The sequence below is a fragment of the Lepidothrix coronata genome, unplaced genomic scaffold (genome assembly GCF_001604755.1).
Source record: "Lepidothrix coronata isolate B3197 unplaced genomic scaffold, Lepidothrix_coronata-1.0 Scaffold7, whole genome shotgun sequence".
In the NCBI taxonomy this organism is placed as follows: Eukaryota; Metazoa; Chordata; class Aves; order Passeriformes; family Pipridae; genus Lepidothrix; species Lepidothrix coronata.
The window spans coordinates 6677127-6689930 of NW_016690187.1; the positions used below are offsets into that span (position 1 = coordinate 6677127).

At 36.9% G+C, this 12804-nt stretch overlaps 1 protein-coding gene across 5 annotated transcripts in view; it reads left to right on the top strand.

Moving 5' to 3' along the window:
• Positions 1 to 12804, top strand: part of ZNF385B (zinc finger protein 385B) — a 167146-nt gene that overhangs the window by 28454 nt on the left and 125888 nt on the right. For 2 of the 5 annotated variants that reach the window (XM_017838843.1, XM_017838868.1), the window contains exon 1: positions 11601 to 12104. In XM_017838843.1, the coding sequence (XP_017694332.1) occupies positions 12080 to 12104 (25 nt within the window). In that variant the 5' untranslated portion in view covers positions 11601 to 12079. Of the gene's footprint in view, positions 1 to 3633; positions 3937 to 11600; positions 12105 to 12280; positions 12350 to 12804 lie in introns of those variants that run through there. The other 3 variants (XM_017838860.1, XM_017838836.1, XM_017838883.1) reach the window with 3 other exon arrangements.

The window sequence follows — 12804 nt, forward strand, 5'->3', positions numbered from 1 at the left end:
TTTCATATCTGACTCCTGGCGAGTGAGAACGAGTATCATCCGGAACTCCTCAAAATTTGTCTGCAGGGAAAAGCTCTTTTTGAAAGAAAAAGAAAAAGACACTTGACAGATGTTTGCTTGCATAAATTTGAGAGAATTTGGTTTGTGTGTGTTTTTTTTTTTTTTTGGTTGGTTGGTTTGGTTTTTTTCAATTACAATTTAACATGTGCGTACAAGTTTTTTTCATAAAAGTTTAAAGCGGTCACATAGCCTTCTAAAGAAAGGTTACCTTGTACAAGATAAACCACATTCATGGTAAGATTCTTAACACTGACTCAGTGCAGAACTGTACTTGTTCTGTATATTCTAGAACCAGCACATTTCAGTGGAGATTTTCAAAGGTGTATCTTTCCAACCTAAACTTTAAAGAAGAAAGGATGGAGACAAAATTTTGAAAATAATGGAAACTTTCCTTGCATGCAATAACGTTTTTATTTTTTGAACAAATACATACACCACAAGAAGCGATCAGTTATAGTAAAAACTGTGTTACTGTGTGCAAGATGGGCATACTTTAAAATCTCGGTGCATGTTTGCCACCAACGTTTTCTTTTAAAAAACCTTTAGAAGGGACTGAACAAAGCTTTTCAACACAAATCACTTGCTTTACCAAATGTTCAGGTCTCCAGATCCCAGGAAGATGAGGGCTGGGATTTCTCTGTAGGAACAGGCAGACTTCTGAGGGCTGGCATGGTTGGGTCTCTGGCTGCACGTACAGGTTCTCCCCAGGGTTGGACCAGTCAGAGTATGTTGCCGCAAGCCCTCCTATGCCCAGGGTAGGTATTTGTTCAGACATGCTTTGCATCTGCTGCTCCCATCAGTTGTTGGGAAGCCATTGCTGCTTATAATCAGGCCACCTTTTAATTTAGATGCAGAGCTTTAGGCAATGAGGGTTATTTTAAAATTTCAGCTCAGGTTTTTTTTAATTCTTAAATTAGTAGCAAGAGATTGTTTCAAAGACTCCTTTGTCCTGTGTACACAACTAAGACAGCACTTTGTAGTAAAAGTGAGTTTATAATTATTTTGTTTGTTAAAACAAAAATGAAACTTGGGCAGTGATTTCTTTTTATTTGTTTGAAGGTTAATTTCCTTTCTAGACTGGCAGCTGGGATGCCTAAGGGTGCAGGCGCAGTGTGTGAGTCCTTGCTGCGCTCAGTTGTTCCTTCTGGGTGTGTCCATACTAAAAACAATTGCGGTGACGTCAGGAGTACAGTTTTGAGGCAGATGTTCTGATTTTCCACACTTCCCCTGCTTTGGTTCATATTTGAACAGTCTCAGACTTTACCGAGGTTTCTTTCCTTTGGAAGACAGTGAACCAAATCACGCAGTCCAGAAGTCTCTGTATCTCATGCTGCAGTGATAATGTTCTAATGCAGTACCAGGCTGGTGCTTTCCAAAATAAGCCCCCTTGGAAAGGCTTTGGTGCTGTTTCAGGTACTCAACAGCAGCTGTCTGCTCCAGCAGTCTGCCTTCTGGTCCACACAGCTTCCTAATGCAGAGTTTGCCTCTGCCAATTTTAAATGTATCCAAATCGACTGAGTTTCATTAAGAACTTTTAGATAATTGAAATAATTACTGAATTATATTTTGAATTAGTTTCTTTCTGCAATCAAACTTAAGAGGTTTCTGACAAGCCAGGATTCTTTAATGTTACCTATTTTATCATTATATAATTATGTTTGTATGTACAACTTGTAAAATCATGTAATATGAAAATACTTTTGTTTCAAAATCTTTTACTTCAGAGAACAAAGCCTATAACAGTGCTGTTGAAATAAAAATTTACAGAAAACAAAGGCAGTAGGAGAGGTTGTTTATGGTATAAAAATACATTAAAAAGTAACAAATACCAAAGCCCTAAGCAGATTAAATTTTCAGATGAAAATGTCATCTTAGCTCAGCTGAGTCAAGGATCTTGGTTGCTGGCCTTGAAATATGATACTTAAGCTTAAATGATTTAGCGCGACAGTCTCTAGCTTAGGTTTTCAGGATCACCAGTATTTTGTTTTTAAAAGCAATTAGGTACCTGTACTCTACAGTTATTTTTAATAATTATTTTTTTTTGATGTGATGTATATCTTAATGTATTGTTTATATTTTTTGTTTGTTTGATGACAGAGCTGTCAGGTGTATGAAACAAATACATGACTATGAACTCAGAATAATTGGTCAGTGTAATTGGTCAGAATAATTGGTCAGTATTTGAGGAGGAATCTGTACAAATACTAAAATGTTAAACATGGGCTAGAGTTAGGAATGTGATGAGATGCTCTATCCCACCATATAAATGACTTGAACTTATTTCTGAAGTTTTTTCCATTTACATACCTGTGCCAGAGAACGAAGCAGACTTTCTCTTGGTAATATACTTACCTGGATAATGAGAGGAGTATTCAAGTGTTGCTTGTGAATACTACAGTTGTTTTGGGGAGGATTGCTAGCACTGCTTGTGGTTTCATTGTTTGCATCTCTCATTGTTCCTGCCTAACAGGGTGCTAGGTGTACGCAAAGTTCTGTGCTGCTCTGGTTCCCAGGCTGAAAAAGGGACCTTGTGTTTGAAGGCTTTTGCTTTTGAAAGCTGAATATGTGTGCACTCTTGCCTGGAAAGAGCTGCTCTTCTGTGCAGCTCCCTGAGACAGCCTTTGGGCCTCCAGAGTATTTGGGTAGTAGAGGAAAAGAATAAAGTGTAGACAGCAAGTTGTATATCTAAGAAAACAGAAGTATTTTCTATATGAGTTACCCTGGACCCCTTTATAAAGAGCCGTGCCTCTCCCCTCCTCCCCACCTTTTCTTATCTGCAGATTTAGCAGCATACCTTAAATGGAATACACACCTTCTCCACATTTATATAAAACTGTTCTTTTTGCAGCTTGATTCATTTATCACAATGAGGTTTTTATTCTCTGGGGTAAGTTAATATTTCAGGCTCTTGGATTGTTGTTCAGGGACTATCATTTACCATGTATTTATGTAGCTTCCACAAAACTAACTTCTAGCTGGTGTTTCTCTGTACAATAGTTTGAATTGTGAAGGTATTGATGGACTCCTGTAGATAATACACAATGCTTGTATGAAGGCTGAAGATTTGGGTATATGTAAAAGTGGAAAGCATTCACTGGTCTCATTAAAACAGTCTGCTGTCTTCCACTGTTTCCGAAACATCTCTTGTTGGCATCCTTTTTGCTGAATAGTTGTATTTAAGGCAGTGGGTACTGCTATGGGCACTGGAAGGTAAAAAGCTCTGGAACCAGTGTTTAGTAAAGCGGAAGAAATCTATTTGAAAATAATCTTAACCTCTGCTAGAGATGCAATAATAAATCTGCTTTAAAATAGAGAGCTTGCAGAACAAAATAATGAGTTGTTGCAAGATGCTGTGCACAGACTGTGATATATTGCCAACTTATTATTTCTGAGCTCTGTGGTGTGTCAAAAACGCGTGTATTTCTATATTAAGCAACACCTCTGCAGTTTGGAAGCTTATTTGTTAGAACTGGTCTTTGGCTCATGCTGTGTAGCATTTTAAAAAAGAAAACGCAGTTTTAATAGTAAGGATTAGTTGTCTTCTAGTAACACTTTAGTCTCTTTGCTCTATAGGTATGAAGCATCCATTAACTTCTGACCACGTCTTTGAAGATGGGATTATGAATCAACCAGCTGTTCTACGGGTCTTGGAAGAAAAAGGACTGAGGAACGACAGACAAGATTATCAATTAAGTAAAGAAAAAAAGAAGATTCTGTTTTCCTTCTGTGAAGTGTGCAATATACAGCTGAACTCTGCAGCTCAAGCTCAAGTTCATTACAATGGGAAGTCTCACCTGAAAAGAGTGAAGCAGCTAAATAATGGAAAACTCCCTACAAGTACAGCTCCTGGCACTTTGTTTGCAAGTACAAGCACAGGTACATAATTAGTTTGAGATGCTGGATTTTGGTCCAGAATTCTGAGGAAGCTTTTAAGATCTACCTTCCCCACCCAACATAAGCATTAAACTTAATATAGATTAATACTAGCAGTTAATAATATTTTACCATGTTCAGAATTGCTGGTGTATTTCTCTTCCTGTGAGGCCAGTTGTATTGAGGCAATATTGCACTAATGTGTGATTAATTACTTTGTTGTAAGTAATAGACCATACCCTGAGATATGGTCTATTTAAAAGTAACTGTTGTGGATCCAAATAGTTACAAATTTTATCATCTGCTTTTGTTCCCAAAATAATGTTCTGGAGGGATGCTGTGTGTAGAGGAGAAACTTTTAAAAGGAAGATGGAGGAGGAGAGCTGGAATTTACAGGCCTGGCCCTTTCGTTATTTCTACTTTCAGTTGTCAGGGTTTTAATTACTCTTATTCACAAAATCATTTAGGTTGGAAAAGACCTCTAAGTGAGAAGTAATTTAAAATAAGACTTTTTACTTACTGGGCAAAACAAAGGTCCCAAATGCTTGGTCAAAATGCATTTAGCATGCATAATGTAAAGAGAAAAAGCACATAATGTTTTTCTGGGTTTTATTTATTTATTTATTTTATTTTACATAACTATTCTGAGAAAAATATAATGGATGTCAAATCTTCATAGAAGAGTTTTCTGTTTTGTATTAAAGATTTTTTAATTATTCTCATGAGGGCATTTGCCTTGGGTTCTTTTGTTTTGTATAGAAACAGTCAAACTGCATTAAAGGATTTAGCTTTTTGTTATTTCTGATTTTGATTCTTGTTAACTGAATTTGACTTATTTTGATGTCTGTAGTATTGTTTTGTTTTGTTTGATTTAGAACTAAGTAGTGTAAGGGTATCACTAGTGTAAAGTCTGTGGTCCATAAGATTAAATTCCTATCTAGATCAATTAATTCCATCTAGATCAATTAATTGTGTGCGTTCTTAAAATAGATTAATTAAGATTCCTCTGTGTGCTGATAGAAAACATTTTCAATGTTTGCATTATATATTTTTGTTGCTTTTTGTTAGCTGAATCTCCTCATCTGATGTCTTTGGTGTCATTCCTGGGGATCACAGCTGATGCTCTGGCACCACTGCCAGAATACGTTTGTTTGCTGAAGCACATGCTTTGGAGTTACTGTATAGCTTAGGAGTTGAAATTCATGTTTCTTTGTGCTTTGTTCACCTATCTCTATAGTAGGCTATGTCCTAGTTACGCTGGTCTATCCAATGCATGTGGAAATAGGCATTCTGTTTTCTTCATAGCTGAAGGATGATGTGTTCATAGCATTTAAAAGAAAGAAATGCCTTGTATAAACAGTTTATTATTATGATGATTATGTAGATGATTTAATATACTGCTTAAGAACTAGTAGGAAAATAAGATTTACTGAAATGTAGTTCTCAAAGAACACTTTACAAAAATAAGTAGAAATTAATTTTCTTATAAATTGACATTATCCAGGCTCAGTTTTAATCCATGTCCTCTGGAGTGTTATTACTGCTTGTAATGGAAGTCTTCCTTCCCCATTTCTTCAGCTACCATTGTGAACAGAGGTAATTGTGCAGATGGTAAGAGAGCAATTATATTAATCTCACCTCACCAGTGAACAGACTTTATTCTACATACCAAGGAAGTAAATAGCCCCCCTCAGACTTCACTGTTATAACTACCTACCCTTTTAACAAACCAACTAATGAACAGCTCAGCACACCTCAGGAAACTTTTTGCAAAGGTTCCTGCTAATGTAGGGTTGGAGTTTTCCTCTGTGTTCATAAGATGAATGTGAAATTAATAATATTCCCACTGGAAGATAAGGTGACTGTAAAATACGCATGACTCTTAAATTTTCATTGACAGTACAGAAACCAGGATTACAGACCTGCCAGAACTGTCTTGATCCTGTGTGACAGAATTGATCTGTGCACCATCCCTGACACCAGACTCCTTGACTCTTGGTGGACTTTTTTCTAAATGGAGATGACACAAAGGAGTCTTGAGACATATTTTCATATTCATTCTCTTTAGAGGTCCTCTCTGGGACAGGTGGCCCCAGGTTGTTATAAAATATCCTTTTAATTTTTGACTACCACTATGTTTTACAGCTATAACCTCGATTTGTTGCTCATAACTTTCAGTAATTGGTAACAGTCATTGTTGTACCACTATTGGAGTGTGTCGTGGGATGACCTTTATTAAGATTTGATAATGATGTAATTTCAGGTCCTGGCAATAATACTCTACAGTGTATAGATGAGGGGCTTTTATATATTTAAAGTCTAAATATCTTTTTAGAGATAAGCTTAAAGTTACTTCTCTATATTTAGAGTAAGGGTACAACGGTCACAGGATTTAAAAAGATATTTAGCAAAATATTTTTCTGAAAAACTTACTCTATTTTTAGTTTATTTTGGCTCACTACATGATTACTGAAATACAGTAATTGCTATTGTATCTCTACCTGCAATTTAAATTACTTCATAGCAAGTAAAATAAAGTTCTAGAGCTGCTTTCCTTTATGTTGCCAAATCCAAGAAATTAATTGACTACATTAGGCGACTTTGGTGATTCGATCCATTCATTGAACTCCTCCTTTTCTTTACATTGGTGTTGAAAATTATGTGTTTGAAAAAGAGTATTCTACTTAGACAGTATGTTGCAGATGGTGTTAAAGCCTTCACTATTGCTTATGTTAGCGTTTGTTCATTACCAGTCATATGCATCATGTCTTATTGCAGCTCAGGTTGAAGTTTGTCAGCAATGCCATTTCCAGGGATCATCCCTACCCTTGTGACAGGCATAAGTGATGTATGGATGGGCTGTTGCCAGAAAAAAAAGGAATGTAAGAGAGAATGTGTGTTTGCTTTTGCAGCTTAAATTGGTAATTTTTTTCAGTTATTTCCTATAAGGAAAAAGGAAAATAAAGGATAGTTTCCTGCAGCCTTGGGGAAATGTATTTTGGAGTGAGCTTGTTTAAAACTTTTCATCAGCAGGTCTTGCTGGAGCCTGAAGTGGCAATCTCGTGGAGCAGGTCACAGCTGTGTGGGGTACCTGAAAGCCCACCTGCCACAGCTAAAAACAAGGGCTCAAGTATCCGCTCCTCAGAGGGGCCGGAACCACTTTGGAGAATGTGGTACGAACTTGGCTAATTGCTAAATCAAGACTGCTCGCTTCCCTTTTTCTGAGAGACAGCTAATGAATTAATTGTTCAGGAAATGAAGACAGGAGGGAGGCAATATTTTGGAGGCTGGGAAGGCAGCGGGAGTGCGGGATCGCAAGGCTTCCACGAGATGGTGCTGCAGCCCGGGCCATGGAGCGACGAGCCTCGGCTGCTGCCTCTGGGGCTCACTTGAGCCTCGTTTGTTAACCGAGCTATTGATAGGGATAAAACTGCGAGTGGTTTGCTGATATATGCAAATATATGTGGGCAGTTTTCTGGATGACTTCGTTTTATTCCTCCCAGTTCTCCTTTGAAGGTGACACCGATTTTGCTCCACGAATTCTCTTTGCTTGTTCCCTGATATCTCCTGGTGAATCTCCTGATTGTCTCTCCTTTACCCCCGTGCTAACATGGGAATGGTTGGTGTAGTTTTAAGTGGACTAGAAATAACCTATTGAAGTCCAAATTTTACAGATCCTGGAAACGGGTAGTTTCATTTTTGCTGCATAAGGTGTCCAAATTTACAAGTGGGCACAGCAGAATCACTTTTTCCTTGGTCCTGGGCTATTTTAAAGACCAGATGTGCTTTAGGGCGCAGGTGGCACTCCTTTAATGCCAGTGTGAAGGTCTTGCTGGAGGTTTGGCTGGAGGTGTAATTGGGATGTCAGTGCATTGTGGTAACAGCTCTGTGTTTTTGCTCTTGCAATCTCTGACCTTGCAGGACAGTTTTGGAAATGCAGTACCCAATACCATTCTTTGTAGGGAACAGTCCTACAAGTTAATGTGTTAACCCTGCAGTACTGAGGAAATAAGTGCAGGATGATTTCCTGGGAGATAATAAACACACAGTTGTGTGATCTAGTTCAAAGCAATGACAGCCAGAGATTTGTTAATATAGCCAAACAAACAAACAAACAAATAAATAAATAAATGACTAGACTTCGGTTGTGTTTGTGAATTAAATCAGGTCTCAAAAAGGGCCTGGTAGTGGAATGGAGAAGGTAAAACAGTAGTCTTGGGCATGGGAGGAGAATGAGGGAGAACAGAGAAGGCAGGATTTCTTTCCATTTTGGCAATAGAAATTAGAACTTCTTTGCCTCCCTGTGCAATGCCATATAATAATAATAATACCATTTGGAAGTCTAGGCACCCTAGCAAGTCAATAGAGGCAGGGAGACTTAAAATTGATAGCTCAGAATTATATTTCATAGGATCCATGGACTGTATAGCTAACTTGCATATTAGCTTTCCAAATTAAATATATAGAGATAGAAAGTGTGAATAGTGTCTTCAGCCAAAAGGTAAAAATGACTGTTGGTAGATGTTGAGAAATTATACTGAAAATATTCCAGATAGCTTTAAATCTACATCCCCACTTTTGGCCTCGTGCGTACAAGGAAGACTTTTTTTAAAATGAAACTGTAAAAGAAATTAGCTTGCCAGATGACTAGGTCAGTGCAGGATTAAATGATGGGTGGTCATAACAGAATGAAACTGCAGTGCATTGTTCTGATTTCAGTGGAGCTTTTTCCTGGTTATTGAAAGAAGAATCTAATCCTAAATGCAGGTCTTTGTATATAGATTTGAATCCTTAACTGATCCAAGACTAGCTTTCTGACAGGTAGCTTAGTTGTCATCTAAGACTGCTTTGTGCCAATGTGATGGAGAACAGAATTTTTTCTTAGTTTGATCTAGGTCCTCAATTCCTTCTCAATGTTTATCTTTCATTAATCTAAAACAAGAACAAGAATAATCTGATTTTTATTGCGGATCTTTATGAATTATTCTACCACGTGCTCAGAGAGAGGGTAAGCGGCAATCAAAAGTATCTTGAAAACGTTTGTGAGCTGAGTCCTATTAAATGCGTGCATTCATAGCTATGGAATTAGTGCACAAGTCTGTAGAGAAGAGGAGAAGAAGGATAGTAGAAAGCACTGTGATCTTACTCTTTTTTTTTTGTGTTATGCCAAAACCTTAGGCTTGTAGGTCAGCACTTGTTCTGCCCTCCATGTCTGCTGCCTACAGCCCAACCTTTTGGAAAGCAGTTTCAAGGCACTGTTGTGAGGGCACAAAGTGGAACTAGTCCTCATCACTTCCCCTCTCTTTACTCCCTGGAGAGGGAGGTTGCTCCACACTTTGCTATTCTACTCTAAGTAAAATCCATTTTTCTTTTGTAAAAGATTAGACTCATGCTAAAAAGCAAAACTGTTACTTTCTCCAATATAATACCAATGATAACAAAAAGAGTTATGTGCGTGGAATGCAACTTAGCTTAGTGGGCTATTGAGAAACTATTAGTATTTCATTTCTCTCTACAGGGTATGTTGACTTCTTTTCTTATTCAGTGGTCTGTTGAACAAGATTGGATTTAGTAGATTGTACCACATTCTTTGTGTCATTTGAGTCTCTTCCCCCTTTTACATAAGAAATAGGTGATGCTACATAAGTTAACATTTTTCTTACAATATGAAATGTATTTATAAGTGAATGCTATTTTTCTTTCACAGAAGTAATGATAGAATCATAGAGTATGCTGAGTTCAAAAGGGACCCATCAGGATCATTATTAGCTGCTCTGAAATTAAGGGGATTTATTATATGTGCTTGGTACTCCTTACAAAATGTTGATGATGAGAGTTAATATCAAGGGCCAGAGCTGATATTAAAGTTGTTTTCTTATTTGTTAGTTATTACACACTGTATCCATAATACTTGGTTCTGCGTTTGAGTAGCTGCACTGAGAAAGTAATGGTAAAATTAATAAAAATAGTAAGTAGATGATTTGTGCACTCACTGGTAGTCTTCAGGAAAAAAGATGGGAAAATTACAGTTTCACTGAGGTTGGTTGTTTTTAAGTAATTGGTAAGTTGCATTAGAGCAAAACATTCAAAAATTCCCTAATGGCAAATAGAAAACCCTAACTTTTTTGAATTTGGTAAAGGCTATCAAACCAATTATTCATTTGTAGCCTCCACTGGGTGGAGAGCACATGAATGACATTTGTAAGCAAACAAACAGTATATAAATAGTATGGAAAAAAAGTTGTTTATGGGGGTGGTGCTTTGGGTGAAGTGTGAAAGGATTTCAAAATAAAATTGGCTAATACATTTGGCATTCTTTGCCACTACTTTGCATAAATATTCTTGTAGCAAAATTCCTTCCTGGAGAGTTTAATCTCACTTTAAGGGCAGTTATGCTGTGGTAAAAAACCCACATTTAAGACATCAGATAATCAGATGTTCTAGAGTTTAGGACCAAAAATACAGCTGTTCACCAGCCATGGTTTCAAGCTGAGAATGGCCGCAGGAGTGGTAATGATACAACTTCTGCTCCAGTTGGAGCGTCTCCCTTGTCATTTAAACAGTTTGGGAAATGGCCTGGAGAGCTTCTTAAATCAGTTGAGTTCATGTTGCTGCAAGGATTTCTTCACTGTCTCATGGAAGGATGTGATCCACAGTTTATGGGTGTAGGTAGACAGCTGAGATGAAAATGGATCTATAAATGCAGACTTTTTTATTCATGTGCATTTGTAACCATGATTTCTATGTTAAAACTACTGAAAAATTAAAATAATTAAGTCAGATTTGTTTATTATTTTTATCTCACAAAAGGAAAAACTGATACTGTCTCTGAATTGTGAGTTTCCCCATCTGGGATCAGATCCTGTCAAAATTTCTTTCATAGTTGTCTCATGACACAGCAGTATATTTGGATAACTGTATGGGTATTATAATACAAAATTCCTGTGTTTTTCCATTTCTTTTAAAAACTAAACCTAGTTATGATTACATCTGATTCTTATACTGCGTGTCTCTCCGTGTGAGTATGCACTGTGACACGTGTCCTCTTACCTTTTCTTGGGAAAGAAAGCCTATGAAGTACCTGAAAAGACAAAAAGATTTACACAGTGAGAAGTCTATGTGGGAGTAGGAAGAGCATGAATTTAATAAGCCATGGACATTTTTCATACTAAGTAATAAAAAATTACTGGTTTTTTTTAAAGACAAAGGCATTTCTTCATGTAATGTCATGCTTTTAGTGGTTTTTTTTTGTTTTGATTTTTTTGCTATTTTTTGTTGTTGGTTTTGTTTGTTTGGTTGGTTTTTTGTTTGTTTTTGTTTTTTTTTTGTGCAGGTACTTAATCTGATAGACCGTACAGGTCTTAGCTGGGTCAGTATTCAGAATTTTTTCATCCAAATATTTATTCTTCTTTTTAATAGATATCCTATTTTTTAATGTAGAATAGAGTTTGTCTGTTATGTGGTTAAAAAGTACTTATTTGTTCATTTGCATAACTGTGAATTAATCTTATTTTAAAAAGCTGTAAGAAGTAATTAATTTTTACTGCTGAATTTTTTTTCCTAATCATGAACCTCATCACAATACAGGCTGCTGATTCTCCTCTGTCTTGTGCTCATTGTAGGAAAGACAGAGCTATTTTTAACATTTACACAGTCTAGATAGATGATTCCTCATTCTGTGTGGTTTGGAGCTGAATCCGTAGAGCCTTTCATAATCATATTCTTTTATTTTTTTGTGGTTTGTTTGAATTTGATCACTGTAGCTGATTCCATGCATTGATAATGACGGCTTGGGTTGCCTGATTCTCAGCATAAATTCACGCAGACTTCTACTTTGACAGTGCTCTGTGTTTCGGTACGCATGAAGATACAGAACTGAAATTGCTTTGCTTTCTTTACAAATGACTCAGAGCGTGCTTGTCCTTCCCTAAAATGTTGCCAGCGTGTGAAGGATTTTCAATGAGCAATGCAATAAGCCGGCATCTGGGAAGGTTTGAGGCTGCACTGGTATAACAGTGTACTGTCACACAGATGATCAGGGCTGGAGCCAAGACTCTGTAGCACCGTAGATCATATTGGTCACATATTGGAAGTTTTGTTTATGTAACTTGGTTGCTATTTAACCTGCATAAATAGTATTGCCATAATGTGGAGTGGACTTCCCAGTAGAGGTGAGTCTCTTTTTTATTATTAAACTTCACTGAATTGCTTTGTGCTACGACATTAAGTGATACATGTTTGACATTATTTCTGTGTGCATGTCATTTCTGCTTTAGTTATTCCAGTGGAAAGGGTAACAAAAATGGCAATGCATATAATGCATCTTTTTCTTTTCTTCTTATTTCAGTATTAAAAGTAACTAAATATGTGGCAAGCTCCCTTTCCTTGCTTGCTGTTTGCAGAGGGCATCTTTCCAGTAGGTGACTTCCTATGCATTTTAAATTTTTTTTGAATGTCAGTGATGCTGTGTTATTGTTGTAAAAAGAAGCTTATTAGCAGTGTGACTAAATATCTCTTACCATAACTTGCATTCTGGCTTGTTAATTCTCAAAGTGTAGTTACAATGATGTGTGAAACACAAGAGCTGTCGGATTCTCCAGATAAACTAAGTACAGAATGAAATAAATTGTATGCTGGATTTGACGTCTTAGATATGTCTATCATTGTTAATATTAAAAGTTATGACCTGTCATGCCCAGGATAGCTTCCAGTAATTCATTTGCACTGACAGCTTGCTTTGAGAGGGGTATAAAATTAGTGTCGCTTCTCCCTAACCAGTTAAATTTGAGATTTAGTGCAGCAAGTTTTATTTAAGGGAACAGATAGTGTGTTAAAGGTAGTCCGTGAAGTTCTAGTAGTAAATCTTTAAGC